Source organism: Drosophila subpulchrella, unplaced genomic scaffold (genome assembly GCF_014743375.2).
Source record: "Drosophila subpulchrella strain 33 F10 #4 breed RU33 unplaced genomic scaffold, RU_Dsub_v1.1 Primary Assembly Seq354, whole genome shotgun sequence".
Lineage (NCBI taxonomy): Eukaryota > Metazoa > Arthropoda > Insecta > Diptera > Drosophilidae > Drosophila > Drosophila subpulchrella.
The window spans coordinates 4,104,290-4,126,222 of NW_023665577.1; the positions used below are offsets into that span (position 1 = coordinate 4,104,290).

The 21,933-nt window shown below is 40.4% G+C and overlaps 5 protein-coding genes and 1 long non-coding RNA gene across 8 annotated transcripts; 3 read left to right on the plus strand and 3 right to left on the minus strand.

Annotated features, from left to right (window-relative positions):
* Positions 1-1,082: 1,082 nt before the first annotated feature.
* LOC119559773 (cryptochrome-1) lies at positions 1,083-5,609 on the plus strand. The gene is made up of 4 exons (XM_037872849.1): positions 1,083-1,394; positions 2,876-3,219; positions 3,287-4,206; positions 5,304-5,609. The coding sequence occupies exons 1-4, from the start codon at positions 1,253-1,255 to the stop codon at positions 5,524-5,526; spliced, it is 1,629 nt and encodes a 542-aa protein (XP_037728777.1). The 5' UTR covers positions 1,083-1,252; the 3' UTR covers positions 5,527-5,609.
* A 1,905-nt stretch (positions 5,610-7,514) lies between these two features.
* On the minus strand, positions 7,515-17,315 carry LOC119559774 (phosphatidylinositol transfer protein beta isoform). 3 transcript variants are annotated; one of them, XR_005220960.1, is made up of 10 exons: positions 17,066-17,315; positions 16,604-16,659; positions 10,216-10,246; positions 10,019-10,130; positions 9,809-9,960; positions 9,301-9,381; positions 9,019-9,128; positions 8,776-8,955; positions 7,728-8,192; positions 7,515-7,678 (listed from the first exon to the last, which is right to left on the minus strand). XR_005220960.1 is itself a non-coding variant. In XM_037872850.1 (9 exons), the coding sequence occupies exons 2-9, from the start codon at positions 16,618-16,620 to the stop codon at positions 8,054-8,056; spliced, it is 822 nt and encodes a 273-aa protein (XP_037728778.1). In that variant the 5' UTR covers positions 16,621-16,659; positions 17,066-17,315; the 3' UTR covers positions 7,515-8,053. The 3 variants fall into 3 exon arrangements, 2 of the variants coding, with proteins under 2 accessions (XP_037728778.1, XP_037728779.1); XM_037872850.1 differs by having other exon boundaries at positions 7,515-8,192; XM_037872851.1 differs by lacking the exon at positions 9,301-9,381 and adding an exon at positions 9,605-9,682 and having other exon boundaries at positions 7,515-8,192; positions 17,066-17,300.
* On the plus strand, positions 15,796-16,233 carry LOC119559775. The gene is made up of 2 exons (XR_005220961.1): positions 15,796-15,998; positions 16,069-16,233. It is a non-coding gene; the product is annotated as an uncharacterized LOC119559775 (long non-coding RNA).
* A 195-nt stretch (positions 17,316-17,510) lies between the features above and the next one.
* LOC119560448 (sodium/potassium-transporting ATPase subunit beta-1) lies at positions 17,511-18,811 on the minus strand. Its single transcript, XM_037873894.1, has one exon. The coding sequence runs from the start codon at positions 18,729-18,731 to the stop codon at positions 17,688-17,690; it is 1,044 nt and encodes a 347-aa protein (XP_037729822.1). The 5' UTR covers positions 18,732-18,811; the 3' UTR covers positions 17,511-17,687.
* A 287-nt stretch (positions 18,812-19,098) lies between these two features.
* Positions 19,099-20,147, minus strand: LOC119560537 (sodium/potassium-transporting ATPase subunit beta). Its single transcript, XM_037874024.1, has one exon. It carries the CDS (start codon positions 20,104-20,106, stop codon positions 19,168-19,170), a length of 939 nt encoding a protein of 312 aa, XP_037729952.1. The 5' UTR covers positions 20,107-20,147; the 3' UTR covers positions 19,099-19,167.
* A 474-nt stretch (positions 20,148-20,621) lies between these two features.
* On the plus strand, positions 20,622-21,924 carry LOC119561109. The gene is made up of 3 exons (XM_037875017.1): positions 20,622-20,812; positions 20,871-21,588; positions 21,645-21,924. Exons 1-3 carry the CDS (start codon positions 20,667-20,669, stop codon positions 21,891-21,893), a joined length of 1,113 nt encoding a protein of 370 aa, XP_037730945.1. The 5' UTR covers positions 20,622-20,666; the 3' UTR covers positions 21,894-21,924.
* Positions 21,925-21,933: the final 9 nt, after the last annotated feature.

Sequence of the window (21,933 nt, forward strand, 5' to 3'; positions counted from 1 at the left end):
AAGTTACCGGTTCGGTTCACAGTGCCCGCTTCTACACGGAACGAAAATAGCAGCCATTTTGGTGTTTAGTTCTGTTTCATTTATTTATCCAAACAAAGAAATATTTCAACATTGCTTAAACTCGCTTGAGAATTAAAATACTATTTTTATTAAATTACCTGCGAAGTTAATTTATACAAATATTTTGAATTCATATTGCATATTAGACAGAACTCTTGATCTATAATAAACACAATAAACATTTGAAACCAAAAGTTTTCACGATGTCCTTCCTCACATAAAAAAATAAAATCATTGCAAACCATCACAAGATTTTTTCCGACAATAATTTGAAATTTTTCTAAAATAATTTTTATTCTCCAAATATTTTGTATGAACATAATGAAAAATTGCATAAAAATAGGTTTCTTTAAGTAAAATAATATTGATGTTGTAGGTTTTTTCTTTAAATGGAATGTGAAAGTTTATTTATTTTGGTATTTTTAAATAATATTAAACATTTTGTCAAGAACGAAAATACCCAAGTAATAGCCATTTTGGTGTTTAATTCTGTTTTGTTTATTTATCCAAGTAAAGAAATATTTCAACATTGCACAAATTTGCTTGAAACTTCAAAAATTATTTTTATTAACTTACCTGCGAAGTTAATAGTACGAATACACAAGAACTTATAACAATATTTTGAATTCATTTTGCATTTATACCGAATTCTTATTCATGATATTTTGACACATTTGTAAAATAATTTTCTTGGGCAAACCCGAAATATTTTGTATGAACATTTTGAAAAATTTCATAAAATTGTGTTTGTTTAAGTCAAATAATATTGATGTTATAGGTTGTTATTTTAAATGGAGTGTAAAAAATTTTAATTTGGTATTTTTAAGTAATAACAAACGTTTTGTTGAGAATTTTGTGTATTTGATGTACAACAATTGGTTTCAGTGTGCAGTTCCCACAGGTCTCTTTCTCTCCATCTCTGTCTCGCTCCCAACAGCTGTCCGATTCACTTTTGCATTTAGCGTCGAGCGGGAAACGTTGAGCTGCAGTCGGAGATACACTCCTAACACTCGAATTTCGCATTCACATTCTCATTCGCCAATTAGCAGCCGGCGCGAGTGAGTCGTGTGCGGAAAAAAATAAATCCCCCGAGTCGGTATATTTCCCCAACTGGAAAACTGTTCTCCCCGATAGCTATCGAGAGTGATCACGGACTTGTATACCCCTAACTTGATCACTTCGCGGTTTTAAGATGGCCACGCGAGGAGCAAATGTGATTTGGTTTCGCCACGGATTGCGGCTGCACGATAATCCCGCCCTGTTGGCCGCCCTCGCCGACAAGGATCAGGGTATAGCCCTAGTTCCCGTTTTCATATTCGATGGGGAGAGTGCCGGTAAGTGGGGCATTTGCCACAGATACTATATAGATCCATTAAACGAATATATTTGTGGTGGAAAATGGCCATAAGTAATGATTGGCTTCCTATTAAGTATTACAAAAGACCTTGACCTTGAGCTTCCACACTATTTTTTTATTTTTACCAAAGAGTACTTTAAAAGTGAATTTGAATTTTGGCGATTTAAACGAAGAAGCAAATGTTTATAGTTACTTTTAATATTGATTATTTTGCATTCGTTGGTTTTTTTATGCTTTACTAAATCAAAATCACAACTATAATTTGTAAAAAATGTTATGAAATGTAAGTCTAAATATATTATATTCTTAATTTTTAAGCCTTACACATCATAAACGAAACTTATTTAACAAAAAGTAATATCCTAGAACTAATACTAATTATAATAAAATATTGTAATTATTGGCAACAGTGGGTTAAAATAAAAGCTTTTAGCTCGATTGTCATTACACACTCATTCTACGTATGAGCTAATATCATTTTTTGCGACTTGCTTCGTTTATCAAATACGAGTACTACCTCTTGCCGCGACCGCTGCGAATTCAGCGTTTTCGCAGCTCGTGGAAATTGGGAAAAGGGGCTGTGGAAAAGGGAGGGAAAACCTAATGCACTTTTGCATGGTGGAACAAAACAAACGATGCGTTCTAATGCGATTTGCGGCTGGTGGTTTTGCGAATACGCTGTTGAATCGCTGAGAGAGATATAGAAAGACAATGCAAAATGGGTAGAGACATTGAGAACAAACCAGAATACTAGTATAATGCCTTTTGTGCTAGTGTTTAAAGAGCTCGCTTTTTCTGAAAAGTCGGAGAGAACCCTATAGAACCCATAACTTGACCGATAAGAGTCGTTTTGCGGGGAGAAGCGGGAAAACAATTATTGCAATGGAAAATGGAAAACGAGCTTAACGGAACGTTTTGTGTGCGAGAAAGCTGCAAAGATAGCTGAATGGCGGCACTTGAACATGCAAACTTGTTTAGCATACTTAATTTGGCCATACTTATGAAAGCTATAGTGTTTAATTTCAATACAGCAGAACAAGAATGGTAAAACATCAACAGCAGGAACACAACGAACAAAACGTAGAAACACCATCATTCTCCAGACAATATTAAATCAAACCGAAATTTATTTAATTGTTTAATTAAAGTTAAGCATCATGATATGAAAAAGATCAATTTAAACCAAACACTTAAACGGCAGTGGATTTTGTACAGGTATAGAACAGTTTCATACATCAAGTTAAGTTGATTAGTTTTCCTTTTTTGGTGCTAAAAATTTTTGGACTTCTTTCCTTCTACAGTACTCATAAATAAAACAGTGAAAACTCTTTCGTATTGTATTCACTTGACCTGATATTAAACAAGTAGTGCATATACAAAATTTGAATAGGTGCGATGGGTGGGATAGCTAAAAATGTAATGAATCCAAAATGAATTTTGAACTATTTTTTTAAATAGGTACCAAGAGCGTGGGTTACAACCGGATGAGATTCCTGTTGGATTCGTTGCAGGACCTTGATGACCAGCTGCAGTTGGCCACCGAAGGACGTGGACGTCTCCACGTCTTCGAGGGTGAACCGGCGCATATCTTCCGGCGGCTAAACGAGCAAGTGCGTCTGCACAGGATCTGCATAGAGCAGGATTGTGAGCCCATTTGGAATGAGCGCGATGAGACCATCCGTTCTCTATGCCGGGAGTTGAGCATCGACTTGGTTGAAAAGGTGTCTCATACGCTGTGGGATCCGCGCACGGTGATCGACACCAATGGTGGCATTCCGCCGCTCACCTACCAGATGTTTTTGGTAACTTCTTAAAAAATATTATATAAATTAGCCTTCAAATAAATCTTAAATCTTTATAATGCTTCAGCACACGGTGCAAATAATTGGGTTGCCGCCCCGACCCGCTGCCGATCCTCGACTGGATGATGCCTCCTTCGTGGAACTGGCTCCAGAGTTGCGTCGGAGTCTTGGTTATTTCGAGGACATGCCTACGCCGGAGCACTTCAACGTGTACGGCGACAATATGGGCTTTCTGGCCAAGATCAACTGGCGCGGTGGGGAAACGCAGGCCTTACTTTTACTGGAGGAGCGACTCAAGGTGGAGCAACATGCCTTTGAACGGGGTTTCTATCTGCCCAACCAGGCGCTGCCCAATATCCACGATACGCCCAAGTCAATGAGTGCCCATCTGCGCTTCGGTTGCCTTTCGGTGCGTCGCTTCTACTGGAGTGTCCATGATCTCTTCAAGAATGTTCAGCTGCGTGCCTGTGTCCGCGGCGTTCAGATGACTGGCGGTGCCCATATCACGGGTCAGCTGATCTGGCGGGAGTACTTCTACACCATGTCGGTGAACAATCCCAACTACGATCGCATGGAGGGCAATGAGATCTGCCTGACCATCCCGTGGGCCAAGCCGAACGAGGACCTGCTGCAGCGTTGGCGCCTAGGTCAGACGGGATTCCCGCTCATCGATGGCGCCATGAGACAGCTCCTGGCCGAGGGATGGCTCCACCACACGCTGCGCAACACGGTGGCCACTTTCCTCACGCGCGGCGGAATGTGGCAGAGCTGGGAGCACGGGCTGCAGCACTTCCTGAAGTATCTCCTGGACGCCGATTGGTCGGTTTGCGCCGGCAACTGGATGTGGGTCTCCAGCTCGGCCTTCGAGCGGCTGCTGGACTCCTCGCTGGTCACCTGCCCGGTGGCCCTGGCCAAGCGACTTGACCCCGAAGGAGCCTACATTAAGCAGTACGTCCCGGAGCTGATGAATGTGCCCAAGGAATTTGTGTGAGTTTTAGAGCTAGACCCTAAGAACATAAGAAACCCGTTTAAATGGAATAATTACATGGGTTACAATAACAGAAAAATGTTCCTTTTTTGAATTCTCAAACGAAGCTTTTGTTAATACTTATTAAATTTGAAGTTCGTAGCTTAAAGATATCTTACTATAAATCTATCAGACAAAAACTGGTTTATTTTATATAACGTACTTAAATAAATAATATATTATGTTGCTTTCAGTTCTTACAAGTTTACCGCAACCAGGTTTTGATGTTTAACTAGTCGTATACGCAATATACTATAAGAAAACCACGTTTAATTGAAAATGTTAGTTTTCAAAAAGTATAATCAAGACAAAAGAGATCGCTATAGTTGATGCCATCGACTATCAAACACCCGTTACTAAGCTAATGGGAGTCCGAGGGAGATGGAGATATGAAAGCAGTAACGCGACTATAACCAAGATTGTTTAAGAATCCGATGTGCACCATTTTTGGCTTTGATATTCAAAACAAAATTCCATTTACTTTTTTCTAATATCTTCAAAAATTGAGGTGCTAGACAGGTTGTAGCGTTATGGGCGTTAGAGTGGGCGTGGCACTTTGCATGCCAGATACCAACTTTCTAGCTTTTATAGTTTCCGAGATCTTAGATGGACGGACAGACAGACGGACACCGGACACCGGACACCGGAGACGCTACCTTCTACGTATTACATACTTTCCGACGAATCAAGTATACCCTTTAAAACGGGTATAACAAAAATGTTGTCAACTTGGATCATAGAATCGAAGCTTTATTAGGAATTATTAAACTTTAACTTATAAACTCAATGATTAAAGTACAACGTTAATTTGAGAACTGTTTACCACTTAAGTGGTAATTTAATTTAGTAGTAAAATAGCATGTTTAGTTTCCACCGATTTACAGCAAGAACTATTTTGATATTACAGAAAAAAACCTGCAATTGAACTATAGACTAGTTGAACAGTCGTATACGCAATGTTATATATTTATTTATCACTTCATTTAAAATATCTTTTTTAATACTTAATTCTTAAAATGAAAAAATTGTTGTATTATTTACAATTTATTTTCCGTAGCCACGAGCCCTGGCGAATGTCCGCCGATCAGCAGGAGCAGTACGAGTGCCTGATCGGGGTCCACTACCCGGAGCGCATTATCGACCTCTCCATGGACGTGAAGCGCAACATGCTGGCCATGAAGGCGCTCCGGAACTCGCTAATCACCCCGCCCCCGCACTGCAGGCCCTCCAACGAGGAGGAGGTGCGCCAGTTCTTCTGGCTTGCCGATGTGGCAGTTTAAAATAATGTATCCCTATTAAAGTTTTACCCGTTTACACAATAAAGGAACTATTACCAGTCGTATATTATATATATCATTAATAATGCTTTATTTTTTTCAATTAAAATAATTACTACAATACAATTTGTATCTGTTTTATTTGGTTTCGTTTTATTTTTAACAGCTTATAACGTGTTACTCATATATCAATTTTATTCAGCTTACTTTTAAAAATCGTTAATGGTGTATATATATATAATTATTATTATCATTTGTATTACGTTATCAAATTATACGTTAATTAACAGCATTAATTAAATAGTTTTTGCTTTTAGTTTTATTTGTTTTTACGAGAAAAATTGAACGCGAATTTATTTCAAATATTGAAATTTAATTTTATGTCGATCTATTGATCCGTACTTCGTTTGCCTTTCGTTTAATGAGAGTTCCGTTTGGTATCTTATAATTTGTCTAAATTGTGGTGTATATTTTATTTTAATGCCTAAATTTTGGTGTTCCTTCTAGATGTGTGCCATACAAATGAGATATTGGTAGGGGTTTGATGGGACCTAAAAGGAGTTATTGTTGAAGTTTGAGTCCCTCGACAGTTTGCTACAAATAAAATTGGAGAAAATCGTAAGCTCGACCATGCCGAGATTTTCGCTTACCCCCGACAAGAACATTCCTCTTAATAGTCCTTTGTGGGAAATAAGCATTTATCTTTAGGCATTCCACATCCTCTCAATCTGAATTAGTTGAAGTAAATTCGAGTAAACATTTAGAGCGTTGCTTGGCAAAAAGTTATATTTCTGGTAAATTTAAATTTCACACACATATGCGTGGTATACGATAGCTGAATAAATAATCGAACCAACCAATTCAATCAACCAACAAACGAGAACGAACGAGAACTCACAGCAAATAACAATTTGACGCAATTTATACTTTATGGAATATCTCGTAACGCATTTTGCTTTTATCATTATTATATTTTTAAAGTACTCCCCCGGTTTAAGTGTCCCTTCTGGATGTATGTACAAATGTATAATATTGTGCTGATGCATTCTGTGTGCTAAGTGGATGCCTGTGTTCAAACCGATTGGCTATAAAAATAAAAAGCTGTTTGTCCCCATTGCGTATGCAATGCATTTTAAATCCCCCTGATTTCTCTTTCTCCGCAGCCCACATCCATTTCCATACCCATTACCATGTGGTGCTAGCTGACTGCTTTAAGCCTATGAGGTTCCATTAAATTCATACGCCTTTTATTTTTTCCTCTATCCTTTTTACTGGGCACCAGATGAGTGTGTTTTTAAGATCTTGAAAATATAGCTTTACTAATGATTCTGTTAAAAGCTTTTAATATTTTTGGTTTTGGTAGAGGTTAGAGCCTTAAAAATGGACGTTTCATAGATAGATCATTAGTTTTACATAGATTTCAATAGATATTTCTTCGTTTGAGCAGAATTAAGTGGCAGATAGTAAAAAACTCGAGGCGATTTTGAGGATATGTGCCTACAGCAGAAAAGTACGGTGTGTCTAAGGTGGTTTACTTGAAGGATTTCTTCTTATTTGGGCATTTCAGATATTGGCAGTTTCCTAGTGTTGTTGAGGTGTGTTCGAAAACTTTTGAGAATGGGCAAATCCCGTTACAATCTTAGAATAATATTGCTCGCAGCCAGATAGCTTGATAGCCTATAATGCAATCGTAGCTCGCAGCGGTTCATAAATCATTCAAACTAACCCATGGAAGGCAACTGTTTGCTCAGTCAATCCAATCTAAGACCCTCCCCGCAAACTCTCCGCCAACTCGTGGTTATCTTGGGATTGGATTGTTACATTGACTTTTTGAAATGCAAATCAAATGCAGACCACAGATGCATAGCCAATGTATGCAAATAGACATGCCTATGTACATATTCTCAGAAAATCACATATTCAAAATGCTCCCACCCTCTCTAAAGCCCTCCTCTCGTGATCGTTTCTCGGTTATTCATACAGGTCGGATGTTTGCGTTTAACTTTTTACATTAACTGTCATTTGGTTTATTTCACAATTTACAAAATGCAACTTAAACAATTGGATTTGACGTGAAGCAGGGCAGGGCAGGCCATGCGTGGAGCAGAGTACCGTCAACAGATGTCCTGTGTGTGTTTGCTCGGCATCCTGTAGCCTGGTTACATTTTACATACAGTGCAGTGGAAGGAACTTAACTAACTTACTGCGGTTGCAGCCGTTTCTCGGGCTCTTTAATTTGTTGTCGTGTGCTACACTAGAACTAAGCTTTGTTGCTGTTACTGCGGTTGTCGTACACTTGGTGTTTGCTCAGCTTGCTTTTGTTTCACTTGACGCTGCTGTGGCTTCACATTGCTTTAATTTCGTTTCATTTTGTTTGCTTGGTGTTTGTTTGTATCGTAAATTTATTTATGCAATTTTATCTCAATTTCATTTATCTGTTTTGTTTTTTGCTTTGCTTTGTTTTGCCTTTTAGTTCTTGTTTTGCCTGGATTTTACATACACATAGTTTGTTTACAATTTTCTACTAGATTTAATCGGCGTCCGCGCGCATTCCCCGCACCTCGCCCACCTGCCGCGCCTTGTCCAGCTCCTCCTTCGTCTGATCCTCGATGGCGCGGATGTCCTCCATTGTTAGACCGTACCAGCGATCGGTTGAACAGAAAACTTGGCTGAAACGGGAAAGAGAAAAGGATCAAAATCATAATTTTCTTTAAAATCGATCATACAAAATGATAGACGAGAAATATTATCGTGTCTTAAAGAACTCTCACTCAAACCACTATCCAACTGAATATTACAAAACTTTCAGTTGGAATTTAGCTATAGCTGTTTATGAAGCATGTCTACGACATATTTCTCTTTTTCCTTAAAATCACATTTTAGTAAAATGTTTTTTCTTTACTTCACCACAATTAATTAAATCAAATTTCTGATATCCCACACACAAAAAGTGTTATGGGTAAAAGTGACCAATACGGATAGATACGTAGTTGTAAAAAAAAGGTTAACAACTATTCGAAATAGTGAGGTGTATTTTAATGTTGCTTTGGTTTCTATTTAATAGTAAAACTACCATGAAATGGTAAGTTGTGTGTATTTTGTTGTTGGGACCATTTAACTATTATATTGGTAGATTTTACCTAAAAGTTTTTTGTGTGCATTTAAAGGATTGCAAAATGGTGATTTTGCCAAAGATAAATATATCAATCAGGCGTTAAAATGCTATAGAAACCTATTTAGTAAAACAATTACCGATGGAAGTTTGTAAAGAGGCGGCGCTCCGATTTCTGTATAAAATTCTCTACTCTTGTTTGCAGGCCGAACCACTTAAACTCGCACGTGACCAGCTTGTAGCAGGTCATGACAGGATCGACATTCTTTTTCCAGTCGGGTCCCACCAGGGGACCGCGGCCCGTCTTCTTTGACTGGTAGCTGAAAGGATGATCGAAAGTTAAATTAAAAACTTTTAATGGAACATGCCATACTATCACTTACGTGGTTGGATCCTCATCGGGCTTGTAGTCCGCAGGCAGCACCGGATCGTTGGCAATGTCGATGTGCACCACATCTCGCATTTTCAGCTTATCCGGCGTCAGCTCGTGCACCTGCAAGGGCGAAAACCGGAGCAAAATATCTTAGAACCACTCATTTTGGTCGGGATAAATGGAACATTTAAAGCTTTAACTACATAGACGTGCACATGGATCGATGGCGGTTCAGAACTACAAAGCTGAACAGAGCTGACAGCAAATAAAATGAAATATAAACAAAACTCACGTTCTCAATAGTGCCAATGTCATTTTCTATATGTTGCGAATATACGTCTACTTTGAAGTTTTTATTCATATAACCAGGATTCTTAACCATAAACCGAATGATTACCAAACCAAAACCAAATCAAGCCAAAAGAAAAGGGTTGTGGAATTTCGACAAAATCATATTGCATGTTGATCGAATGTGGTTAGTCGTGGATAGTTAGTTTTCACAATCAAATGCATGGATGAGATGAGTGGATGGATGTTGTGGAGAGAAAAGAAGAGAACACAAGTTAGTTAGATCATGCTTTGGTTCCTCGACTTACATTTTCTGAATCGCCCGCATCGCCGACGTGCAGAGTGTCGATGATTATTTTGAAAGCCTCTTTCATGAATTTGGGGTTCTAGAATTGTAATATAATCAGAGTAATCAGATGGGTTCTCGTGAGTTTTTAACGGAACCGAGGATATCTTAGTTGGTTTTTATCTCCCACATTTGTACTTATTTACTATATAGCTCCCATATTTACCGTGATAATCGTTCGACAATAGGGATAGGCATTCCATGCCTCCTCGTGGATCTCCAAAGAGCCCTTTGGTGCCAGTAGTCTAATGTAGGCTGGAACTTTTGATTGCAGATGGTAGATCTTATATGTATATTGACCGGAATTGTATTTCCCACCTGGAATGAAATAAAATGATTACCCGGAGTTATTAATTACATATCGTAAATGACTTACCCAGCAGGGGGAAGTCTGTAAAGGGTTCGTTCTTTAACACCTCGATGCCCTCGCCGCCTCCCGTGTTCTCCTTTGACGCCTCGGCCACCGAGAATAATTGTGCAACTTGATACTGTGGAGCGCAAAGAAGAAAGTGGAGAGATGTGAAAGTTATTCTCTGCAAAAGGGCGGGCTTTTCCACCAGTCGACTCCCTTACCTCTTCCACAGTCAATGGCAAAGTCACACGGCTGCAACGAGAACGAAAAACAATGACTGTGTCAGCAAGTGTATGCATAAAGGCTACACTATTTTAATTAAGTTTAATATAACAATTTTAATTAAATACCCGGCGCGTGTACAAAGGGCTGTTAAGTTAAGGGTATCAACTATATATACGGGGTATATCGGGTTCAGTCAGAGTGGGAAATATGAAAATAATTAACAATAACCAGGCAAATTCAATTAACAACCTGTTTTTATTTCACTTTAAAGGGAATGCTATTCAGATTACGTTTCTGTACTAAGGTAAATCGTAATCCCATTGTGTAATGTGTAATCGAAGGGGTAAAACGTTGGCAAACAATAAATGTCAGCAGCCTTTCATAGAAATAGTTTATGGGTTGACTGCATTCAATTTAATTTACTGCAGAATTTGTCCAATCTCGATTGCTTTACAGTTCGGTCAATACTATAAATGACTCAATTCGATAATTACATAATAACTATATCAAACTGAGTATTGCAACTTGAAGATAATTTAATTTTGCCTAATTGTTTGGGTTACTTCAGTTTCCAGGCTGCACGGCCCACATTTTCCTCAAATTTGCATAATTACAAGAACTCTACGGTTACTTTACAATGTCTGTGCAATGTACTCAAGCCCCAAAGTATGCAAACAAACCATCTGATGGCCACTTGCAAGAATAGCCATTTACAACTTAATCTACAGGCAAACAATTGAAGTCGATTGATACTTGGCAAGATAAGATACAAACTAGTGGTCTTATTTAAATGAAAATCATGTCAAATTATTTCGAGGACTACTTAACCATGTCTGGCGAAGAAAGTTACTTTCGCTGCACCATTTAAATGAAATATTTTTAATTAAAAACTTACATAAGTGGGCCGTAGCATTGGCATTGCAAAATAAAACCTAAAAAAGTGCTGGCAACATGAAAGTTTTAACATCCTTTTCTGATTTTATTTGCATGCATATAAGTTTGGGATCCCCAGACCCAAACCACCCACTTCCGGACCACATACTCATCCCCTAATTACCAAAAAAAAAAAGGTCGCCCGGATGCGAAAGAGTTGAGCGGGGCAGGAAATGTTCTGGGAACGCATATAATTATGCCAGCCTTGAAACTTGTTCGCATCGCTTGACTTTTGTTGCGGTTTTGGCGGCGACAATTTAATTACAAAAATTTTACCCGCTTCTGGGGAGGGCAGCTTCAACGAAGAAGGAATACTCTTTGGGGACATCGTAAAAGAGTTATTTAAAATGCACAAAATGGTTGTAAAAAGTCCTTTAAAATGTATTTTACTCTTCAAATAGTTATTTAACTTCTAATGGACCTTAAAAGCTTCTTGCATCGTTGGCTTAAAATAACCTGGCAATACTTACATTTGAGGGTTAATGATGCAGAACAGTTGGTATTGGTTTCGCAGACAATCAAAACCATTTTAAAATAATAAGAATGAAATCTAATACTTAAATTCTTTGAATGCCAGGGGAACTAATACAAAATGTGTATTAAAAAGATTGGTGTTTTTGCCTTCCTCCCTGGGAATTTACCACGCTTATGTTGAACGTAAAATTAAGTTACAAACTGTAATCCAAGGAAAGTCAACAGTCAACGGCAAATATTTCCCGGCGAGTAAAGCCTAAATTGCTCCCCCGGTGCGAGGAGGCCTTGGCATGCATTCGCAAGGTGCGAACTGTGAACTGCGAACTAGAGCTCCTTGGCCATAAAGAACCTGAACCTGGCTTTATGGCCTGCCATCCGTTTCTCGCCTCCCCACACACATAATATAATACACAAAACACAAATGCCTAACAATGCGACAGAAGAAAACACGACACGACTCGAGAACAATCAAAGTGACGGGAGAAAGAAGAAAGTGAGGTCGGGGGAGGGAAATTCGGTGCTTTGTTTGCCAGGTGTCTTGCAGACGCAATTAACCTTTTGGCCCGCTGTTGACACTCGTAATGATGTGTTTCCTAATTGCCAGCCGACTCGAGCAACTGGTAGGTGTGGCACTTGGGGAGCAAGCAAGGCTTTAATGTGGCCCACTCAAAAGTTGGCAAACTACGCGCCGCCCCTGAAAAGGTTAAAGTTCGCAGAGCAATGCTTTATGGGGGTGGTGAGGTGGCGAAAAGTCCCTCTTTTTAATGTTTAACTTTCGCTCGAGTTCATCTGGGGGATTTCCACAAACAAGACGGATGATTTAGCAGTGTGTGCGTGGAGCGGTGGCAAGGGCCCCGAAAAGTTAGAACTATAAAGGGACTTAGGCTTCGGGAAAGGTGTGCCTTTGTTTTGCGGTGTTTAATTGTTAATGAACTTATTTTGAACTCTACTTAATCACTGCATAATCAAAACGATGGGTTTAGGTTCTTAAATATCAAGTTCATCGGGGTGAAATAAAGACATCCGCTTAAGATAATTGATTAAACATTCATCAAACACAGAGTCTATAAGGCAAACTGTTTGTGCTTTGAATTTTAGTCAACAGAAAGTAATTTTCTATCTATTAAGGGGTATAGCTAGCATTCTTTATATGATAATCATCAGCATTTTTAATCCAACAATATCATGAAATCATTCAATTATACAAACAGTATAACTTTTCTTTTCAACAACTTGCCACGCAGCATTTGTCGTTTAATCAAATCAGATTGTAAAACTTTTACACAAACAAATGGCCCATAAAAAATTCTTCTTCAGCCTTCATTTACCAAACTTTTTTCTCTAACAACAAAGAAGGCATATTATTACTGGGAAATGCTAACGAAACTCGTAAAATCTCGAAAACCCAGAAGAAGTAAAATGGTTGGAAAATGGCGAAGGGCAAAAAGAGAAGCAGAACGTGTTCTGTCACAATGAGTTAAGTAGAAATAAATAAATAAATTTCCATGAAATAGCCAAAACAACATCTAACTGGGTCGCATATCCCCAAATGCGAAAGATCAAACGATATAGACGGGTTTTCTGTGAGTCAGAGCACAAATGGAGCAATGAAGAAATTATGCAAAAACAGAAACATAAAAGAAATCCCCACATATGAGAGGAGTAGTAGGGCCAGCAAGGGGAAAAACAACAGCCAGAGAATATTGAAGAACTCTTAATGAGACCAAAGTTGCCGAAAGAAACACTCGGGAGACCCCGCATTCAACCCTCTTTTGTGGCCATGAACAAGGGAAATTGTTTGCTCTTGTTGGCATAATTGAAAATGGAAAGTGATTGTTTGGGGCACTGTGTGTCCGCATCGGTAAGCGACTGTGTGTGAGTGGGTCGAGGGGAAAGCTCTTGGCCAAGGCTCTTGTACTGGCCATCATTGAGGGACGCCCACTGGCCACTGCCGCAATTGAAGGCCGAAGCCAAGTAATAATTGATTTAGCCGCAATAAAGATGTCACAGAGAGATTGCCCAGTGGACTCAATGAATAACAGAGCAACGAGTCATTGAAGCTGGAAATTAAAGCCTTTGTCTTAAGACTCTACATGAAAACAATGCTATTAAATTGAAAAGCAGTCAGCTTGTTAGGAAATAGTGATCTTGTTTTTAACTTGTTTTTCTTTTTAACTTGTCTATATCTTAAAGTCTTTTATGAAACGTAATTTCTTACAAAAAATATCTTAAGATAATGTATAAAACGGAGCCTAAAAATATCTAAACACGTTAAACTAAACTTATTATTTAAAGTTTCGTTTAACATACAACTTTGTTTTTGGATAAACGAAGGCCAATTCAGGGACTATTTGCTTTGCGGCTAACCCCAATTGCGATTGTAGCATACTCCTCTACTTTCGGTGCTGGCACTTAGCCGCAGTCACACTCAATTACCAACCATTTTCGAAACAATCGAAACCTCACACTCTACAAATGTATAATGAGTACAGTGCCGTTGCGAAGTAAAACTAGGGACACAACCCGAAAACCAAACGCTGTGTGTTATCTTATCTCAGTACATAAAAAAAACACAAATGGCGGAACTAAATTGGAGCTCGTGCCATTTTCAAATTGATTGCGGGATGGTCGAACGAGGGCGCAGTGGCAAGGGAGGTGCTGTATCTGACGGATACATATGTGGGGTACAAAGTGAGCCAATCAGTTGGGACAGCAAAAGTCACGCTACAGCTGGTTTTTTATGACGAGTACCGTCGAGGACTGACATTGAAAACAACAAGGTTTTGCTTTCAGAGATCAAAGTTGGGAAGGTTTAAAGTTGAAAAGCCATGCACTCCCTTACGGTAATATGGCCTATAAAGGAGGTTAATGAGTCTGTCTTAAGGTGTGAAAGAAATACAGCACAACTGTCACGTAGAAATGTTTTGAAGTTTAAATTTAAAAATTAAAACTTTCAAAGTACATGGAAATCACCTTTACTTACTACACAACATGAAAATCTTTTCTTTATGATATCAATTTATTTTAAAAAAGAATTATGTTGTTCAATCCTAATTACCCATTTAATTGCATTAATATTATCCAAGTTAATGGCCCGATTGCTATCAGACAGCTTAAGCCGCATTGTTTGTCCACAATCAATTGTTATTCCAAATCCACAACCCACATTTCTATGTCAACAAATAAAGTGCAGCACTTAAAGCCTTATTGTAAACAATAAAACGCAATATCAGATCAAACATGCAAAGTGCAGCCTATCACACTCTGTTTTTGTTACTTTTCTGCTGCTTTTAAATCATTCGGCCACTTTGCCCCCTGGCCATTTAAAATTGTTTATCAACCTGCAGCAACCTGCTCTGGCACGCGTTGCCTTTATTTCCACCTTTATTTTTCATTTAATGATGGTGCTGAAATTTTCATTGCCAAATGGTTTACATTCCACCAGCCGGCAGACGAAAAAAGGCGAAAATCTGGCAGAAAAAACATTTTGATATGCAAATGCTAAAGGCTTCGTGTGCGGATTACGACATCGAGAACAATTAAACATTAATGCCCCACATGAAGATTGCCTGTCAACTTATGGGTGTTTTAAAACCTGAAATGCCGTTAAAGACTCTTACAAAAAGCTTCAATGTATAGTAAAACTCAGAGACCTTAAATGACCCTCATGATCCTTAAAAAGGTCGATAAATTTTGCATTGAAATTTCACTATCCTTTCTTTAGCACCCCTTTAAAAGTAATGTTTGTCCATATATGAAATATTAAAAGCTTAAAAACATTTTATTAATAATCTAAATTAAAAAAATTTTTTTTTTAACAACTAACTTGTATAACAATTTTTACAAATAAATTATTTTATATTGAGGTTATTCATTGTTGAGATTAAAAATAAAGCCCATTATAATCTTGACTTTTTTCTTTAGAACACTATGTTTTTTTCATTTTTAAAATCTTAAACCAAGAACGGTTTAAATTAGTATTAAAAGCTCTTCAAAGCACAAACACTTATCAATCAATTATCAGTAATAGACACTCTTTATATTCAATCGGCGTTTAATAATCAGATTGATGTAAAAGATTGTGTAAGAGACGCCTATAGAAAACGAAAAAAAATGATAAGAGAAAGATTGTCTGTTTGAGTTTTCAATTTCAATCTCATGTGCAATCTGCTCAGACTTTCCTCGCTTTTCCGTCAGCTGTCGAAGTCAAATGCAATTAAAATCCATTTGATTTCAGACTTTTGACAATTTCCGTTAATAAATTAAAAGTATCATTGCCAAAATGGATGGGAATGAGCAGGAGAACGTGAGGCATTTGCCAATGAGAAGAGTGTCACCTGGTGTTTCTGAACCAAAAAGGATTCCAGATGCAGTGAGTCGGTTTAATGGGGTTTACGCAACGACCTTATCGCACTTAACAACTTGTTTGATTAAAATCGCAGTGCCGAAAGCCGAAAAGAGAGTTATGGAAATAGAGAGAGGCGCAAAAGAGAGTGACTCACTGAAAAAGGCAATATCGACAACGTGGCGTCGCCGAGCGACTGAAATCATTATCTTTATTTTTGTAAATACCTTTTTCGATGACTCAAAGGAGTTTCCAAAACTAATTAGCAGTGAGAAATCTTAAAAAACAAGATGGAAACTCGTTACGTCATCGCCACAGCTGCAAAATACCTGAGATAGAACGAGATGGGTGGAGAGGGGAGGGGGCGGGAACGCAGAATGGGGCTGATAAGAAAAGCATTATTTTGTTGTTGCGGAAAATGCCCGCAAACCTAAATACAACAAAAGCAACTACAAAACGAGAGAGAGAGAGTAAGAGAGAGACTCGTGTCACGTCACGGTGAGAGAGAGGGAAGGAAAGAGAGAGCCTAAAATCGATTTGTCACAAATAATTTGCGGCTTGCCCAGCTTTTTAGGCTTTTTAGCCCACAATAATGACAGATAAAAGGTAAATCTTGGCCATTTCATACTCACAATTCTTTGATCTGCATCTTTGCCAATTATTATCCGGTATTTTCCTGCTTGATTCGCTGCGAGAGAGTACAAAATACAAAATTAGATTTAATGCGAATTGGCTGGCGTATTTTATATATACGCAAGTATATAACTTATTATTTCCAAATGTAAATGCACTGGCACTCGACGACGCTTAACCTTCGCACGCACTTTCTATATTTAATTTAAATATCTGCCAAAACCACCGCCGTGTTGCTGTTTCGCTGCCAAATCGGCTGCACTCGAACTTTTTGTTTATGTTTGGCCAAATTAGCGGCGTTTAGCTTGCCAACTTTAATTCTAATGGCGTTTTTTTTCTCCAATTGTCGGCTAAAAACACGAGTCATACGCACGCACACACACACACGCACACTTGCGGGCGGAATATCAATCGCAATTGATGCGATTCGCCGCTGATTTAATACTCAGATGATGACGTACAATTGGGGAATGCGTTGGGCCTGGTATCGGGTTCTTTTCGCGCTGGCAAATCGGCGGCAGTAATAAATAATGAGTTTTTGTTATTAAGTTACTGCGTGTCGGAGCGGAGCTAAAATTCGATGTTCATGCAAAACACTTCGATTCCGATAGGCCGCGTATCGATTTTGTACGGTCACACTTGGTGGTGGGCGCCGTCCGTCGCTGACCATCGATAGCAGCTGCGATGAGTCCAGGGATGGTGCGCTACCGAAACTTATTGGGGGAACTCCCGTCGATCAACTGAATTTTTTTTACATTTAAATTTCAAAACAATATGTTTTAAAAGCCTACTTGAAATGTAAAATTCATTTATAAGTCCTTCAAAACATTTTAAAACAAAAGAACATTTTTAAATTTACAGATATATTTGACAATATGTAACAACCAACAGTTAAAATACATTTAACAATATGAAATATATCATTTTATAGACAACTACTATAAAATTTGAAATCAATTTGTAGAGACAATGATTTTTAGAACAGTACATGGCATACATCAATTTTGATCCCTGTTTCAAAAAGAGTTCTGTTCAAATGGTCAACTATAAACAAGGTATTTAAGAGATTCTTTTAAATTCCATTTAGCTTGGTGGCTCCGTCATAGGCTCGGCCTTGGCTTCATCCAAGTTTCTATCCATCCGGCCGTCCTCTTTGGGCGGTGCGGGGGGCAATTCCAATCCACCGCGGCGATCTTCGGGTTTGATCTCCGGTTCGGTGGCCATGGGAACAGTGACCACTGAGGCATCTGTGGTGTTCATTTCGGCTGGCGGATCAGCTCTCTCCATGGCAGTATCCACTCGCACGTGCATGGCGAACTTGAGTTGACCCTTGCCCTGGAACTTATTATCGATGGGAATGTTGCGGGCCCAGACCTTGCAGCAGAAGTGGACCTCGGAATTGGTGGGCATTTTGTTCATCTGGACGGCAACCACGCGCTGCACACCCGACATCTTCTCGGAGGCCTCGTAGTAGGGTCCCGGAAAGAACACTATCTCCGGCTGGGGTCCCTTGGTCACCTCGCAGGTGATCCAGATCTTCGGCGTGGGGCCGTACTTCCTCAGGGTTTCGTCGAGGCCCGAGGGCACCTCCTTGGGCAGATCGTCCTGAGTGTCGTATGTTTCTGGCTGGAACCCAATCACCTTGTTCAGCTTGATGAAGACGCACGGCTGCCGCGATACGTAGCCCCACATTTCGTCCTGGTTGCATTCGTTGAAGAACTCAATGGCATCGTCGTTCAGTTTGTTCAAAAATGCGTCGATGCCGTCTGCGATTGGGATGACCTCGCCCATTAGGTGCTCGTAGAAGGAGATCGCAGAGGAATTATAGGGCACCATCGACAGACCCGGCGGACCCTTCAACCAGCGCGGCTTATGCGGATCGATGATCGCCAGCATGAAGATGCCAATCCAAAAGGCCACTATAAGGATAAGCAGGCTGTACAGGATCAGATAGAAGCCCACGATCCGAAACCAAGCCCAGGCAGTACGACCGAACAGCGTGTGCTCGTCTATGTCGAAGATCCGCTTCGACCACGGAAGGTCCTTCTTTCGGCGCTTCTCCTGCTCCCTGCGGAACTGCTTGACCAGCTTGTAGTCCCCCGCGGGCACCATCACGTCCTCGGGCATTCTGGTGTCTGGTTTAGATCTCGGTTCTACCTACGTAATCAAAATATATTCAAAAATCGATCTGTTTTTCTTGGTCTCTGTGAAATTTAAAGCAAAGTGAGGTGGAAAGGCATTGTTTTTAACGAAATATAAATATTTGATCGCGAATAGTTTGGAAATAGTTAGGAACTCGACATATGGTACAAAAATAACATTACTTCCGTAATTATTGATATGTGCTTCTTTATAATACCTAAAATTCTTAAACAATTCAGGATCAAAAATTAGGTTTTAATTCAGCGATTGTGGATAGATCTGCATTTTCTCCGCCGCCTCACGTACAGTGTACACACACAGCAGTAAGCTATAATCCATAATTGCATCTATAACTATTAGTTTATTTATATCTTTGTGATTCGTTACATCATATGAAATCAAAACAGGATTGTTGATAGGTTCATTCGTACCACTCGTCTAGTAACAATGGAGTGGTTGGGTGAACAGGTGCCGTCCGGCGAACATGAAATCTGACGGACCCCATGTAGAGCGGGATGTTCTTGGCCCACACCTCACACTTAATGAAGATGTCCGTGTTGGACGGTATGTTCTTGAACTGGACGCCGATGATCCGCCTTAGGCCGGGATCCTCTGTGTAAGTACTGGTCTCGTCCTCCGACGAGAGATTTAGAAAGACATTCTGCGTGGTGAACAGATATTCCGCGTCGAAATAGCGATCCGGCACATATTCAATCTGAATTTCCAATCCCTCCTCCTTCTTATAATGGCAGTGCACCCAGATGCGGTTCATCCGTGCCTCCAAGCCCAGATCCGACAAGTAGTTGTACAGCTCATCCGGCGCGTGATCGGGCAGAGTGATGCCGTGGTCATAGGTAATCGCCTCGAAGCCCAGTGCCTGGGTGAGCTTTAGCAGGATGCAGGGCTTGCCAGTGGCATAGCCCCAGGAGTCGTCCAGGTTGCAGGACATCAGGCGCCTTTGGCCTTCGAGGCCATACCGATCCACCGTTCGCGACATCTGTCGCCGAATGGCGCCCAACTCACTCTGGTTCTCATCGCTCCACATGATATGCTTCACGTCGCCTATCCACTTTCCAGGCACTGAGCAAAGGCCGGGGAACTTTTTGGAACCCGGCATATCAGGGGGAATTCGGTATGCCATTACCAGCAGGGCCATCCCGCCTGTGAAAGACGCGAGCAACACAAAGAAGACGATGAAGTAGAGCACCAGTTTGGCTATGCGGCACGGGGTCATGTCGGGCATCGCGATATGGGTGCGAATGGAGCGCCTGAAGAGGTACTCCTCCACCCGTCGGTCCCTGCGACGCCTAAGTCGTCCAACTTCGTAGGGTCCAGAGTACACTATCGCCTCGTTCGGCATCAAAAAAATGTGTGCCTTAAATCTTTTAATAAAAACTATGTATGAGGGATTTGGGCAAGCTTGCTTTGGGTTTGCAAATCGTATTTTAATTTAAAGAAACAAATAGTTTCTCATATTTTTCAGCGGAGATTCGAGTAAAAGCAATTGTAACCTTATTAATATATAATTATTAGTTTCAATAAGGCCCTGAACGGTTTTAGGATTATCAGCGCGCTATCCTATTTATAGGAACATCTTTTAAGTTAATCCCTATTTAGCAAATTCCTGTAAAGCTTTTAAAAGTAAGTTAATAAAAATATCTTTGGATATCAATCAGAACCTAATATTTCCTAATATAGATACAATTTAGGAATGACCATAAGTTCAAGTAAAAAGCAAAAGGAATATTAAATTTAAATTACCGCGCGCATATTTTGATATCGATAGACGTCATTTGGAGTACGGAGCCCTCGTTAAACTTTTAGTATTTTTTGGGAGGAAAGGTCACACTGCAGCTCGTGTTGAAACCGATAACCGATATATCAAAGAAACCAAAAACCAAAATAAACGAAATAGCGAAAATGAGCGAAAATGTGATTGCTGCCCCGCTTAGTCGAATCCCAGGCACCAGCCAGTTAAAGGAACAGCACAGCAAGGATCTGAAGACCCTTTCCTACGTGCAGCTATTGGAAATCAAGGACAGACAGTCGCATTTCCTCTTAAACAAGTGAGTTTTCGAGTCAACCTGTGGAGTCCCCTCTCACTATTGCGATTTCCCGCCTTAGAAAGAGGCTGCTGCACTTGCCGGACAAGGGAAAGCGCCTCCAGGAATCATACGACAAACTGCTGGAGGAGATCAGGCGACGAGATGAAGTGGAGGAGGCAACTCGAATGCTCAGCGGTCTTAACATTGTGGAGAAGGGAAAGATCGCCCTAAATAATCTGGAATGGAATGGCAGGAGCACGGACGAAGGCGCTCATGTGGATGACATACTGGACAGCGATGACGAGGTGGAGATGGATCCCCTGAAGATCATAGCCCAGGGAACAATGCACGAGAAGCAGGTCAAGGTGATTCCCCCACCGGCGAGTCTCATTACGGCCGAGGATCTGGCGGAGATTGAAAACTTCAAGAAGCCAGCCGACTCTCCAGATTCCGCTTTGGCGGGACACAGTGATACCAGTTCCCTGCCTGCCGAGATCATAGAGATAGACGCCAGTCAAGTGGCCGCCAAGCTTAGCAAGGAGCTGCTCCCTGATCAGCATGCTCTCTATCTCATTGATAAGACGGAAACCAGTGTGAATACTTCCAGGGAAAAGTTTATGCCATTTCGCACCACCAGGTCCAATGTCCACGATCCCGACAAGGAGCGGGTGCGCAAGAAGGGCAAGCACTGGGAGATAACAGCAGCCACTCCGCCACTTATCCAGCACAAGGAGGTGCAACTAGTGCCGCTGGCCGAGTCCGCCACCCTGCAAATGGATTACATGCAAAGAGTTAAGGTAGTATCCATATTCATTTCCCAGAAAAATCGATTCTTAAACCAGTTTAATTACAGGAGGTGCGCATTCAGCAGGCTGAACAGCGGCTGGCCAGGCAAAAGGAGTCCAGACTGGCAGCAGGACTGAGCCTTCCCGAGGAATCTATTCTAAAAACCAAAGCAGCTTTCCTCAACTACCGAGATCCCCAAGCCAGCTTTCTAATCGAAGGCAGGCAAAAAGCCAGCGAGGCGAATGAAGTGCACGATCCCACAATTCAAGATAGAGGAACAGCCACCAGTGGCATTCACTACACTGTTTTCGAGTAACTATTTAGTAGAGCATGCGATACAATCCCATTCCTGCTAA

What these genes read in the sequence shown, in the direction of transcription:
- LOC119560537 (XM_037874024.1), bottom strand. Translation starts at nt 20,106, where the DNA reads ATGCCGAACGAGGCGATAGTGTACTCTGGACCCTACGAAGTTGGACGA.
- LOC119559774 (XM_037872850.1), bottom strand. An exon ending in ATTGTCGAACGATTATCACG is followed by an intron (nt 9,382 to 9,808) that starts GTAAATATGGGA and finishes TTTATGGTTAAG; the next exon opens with AATCCTGGTTATATGAATAA. An exon ending in CCCGATGAGGATCCAACCAC is followed by an intron (nt 8,956 to 9,018) that starts GTAAGTGATAGT and finishes TCATCCTTTCAG; the next exon opens with CTACCAGTCAAAGAAGACGG.
- LOC119560448 (XM_037873894.1), bottom strand. Translation starts at nt 18,731, where the DNA reads ATGCCCGAGGACGTGATGGTGCCCGCGGGGGACTACAAGCTGGTCAAG.
- LOC119561109 (XM_037875017.1), top strand. Translation starts at nt 20,667, where the DNA reads ATGAGCGAAAATGTGATTGCTGCCCCGCTTAGTCGAATCCCAGGCACC. An exon ending in TCGCATTTCCTCTTAAACAA is followed by an intron (nt 20,813 to 20,870) that starts GTGAGTTTTCGA and finishes TTCCCGCCTTAG; the next exon opens with AAAGAGGCTGCTGCACTTGC. An exon ending in ATTACATGCAAAGAGTTAAG is followed by an intron (nt 21,589 to 21,644) that starts GTAGTATCCATA and finishes GTTTAATTACAG; the next exon opens with GAGGTGCGCATTCAGCAGGC.
- LOC119559773 (XM_037872849.1), top strand. Translation starts at nt 1,253, where the DNA reads ATGGCCACGCGAGGAGCAAATGTGATTTGGTTTCGCCACGGATTGCGG. An exon ending in ATTCGATGGGGAGAGTGCCG is followed by an intron (nt 1,395 to 2,875) that starts GTAAGTGGGGCA and finishes TTTTTTAAATAG; the next exon opens with GTACCAAGAGCGTGGGTTAC. An exon ending in AATGTGCCCAAGGAATTTGT is followed by an intron (nt 4,207 to 5,303) that starts GTGAGTTTTAGA and finishes TATTTTCCGTAG; the next exon opens with CCACGAGCCCTGGCGAATGT.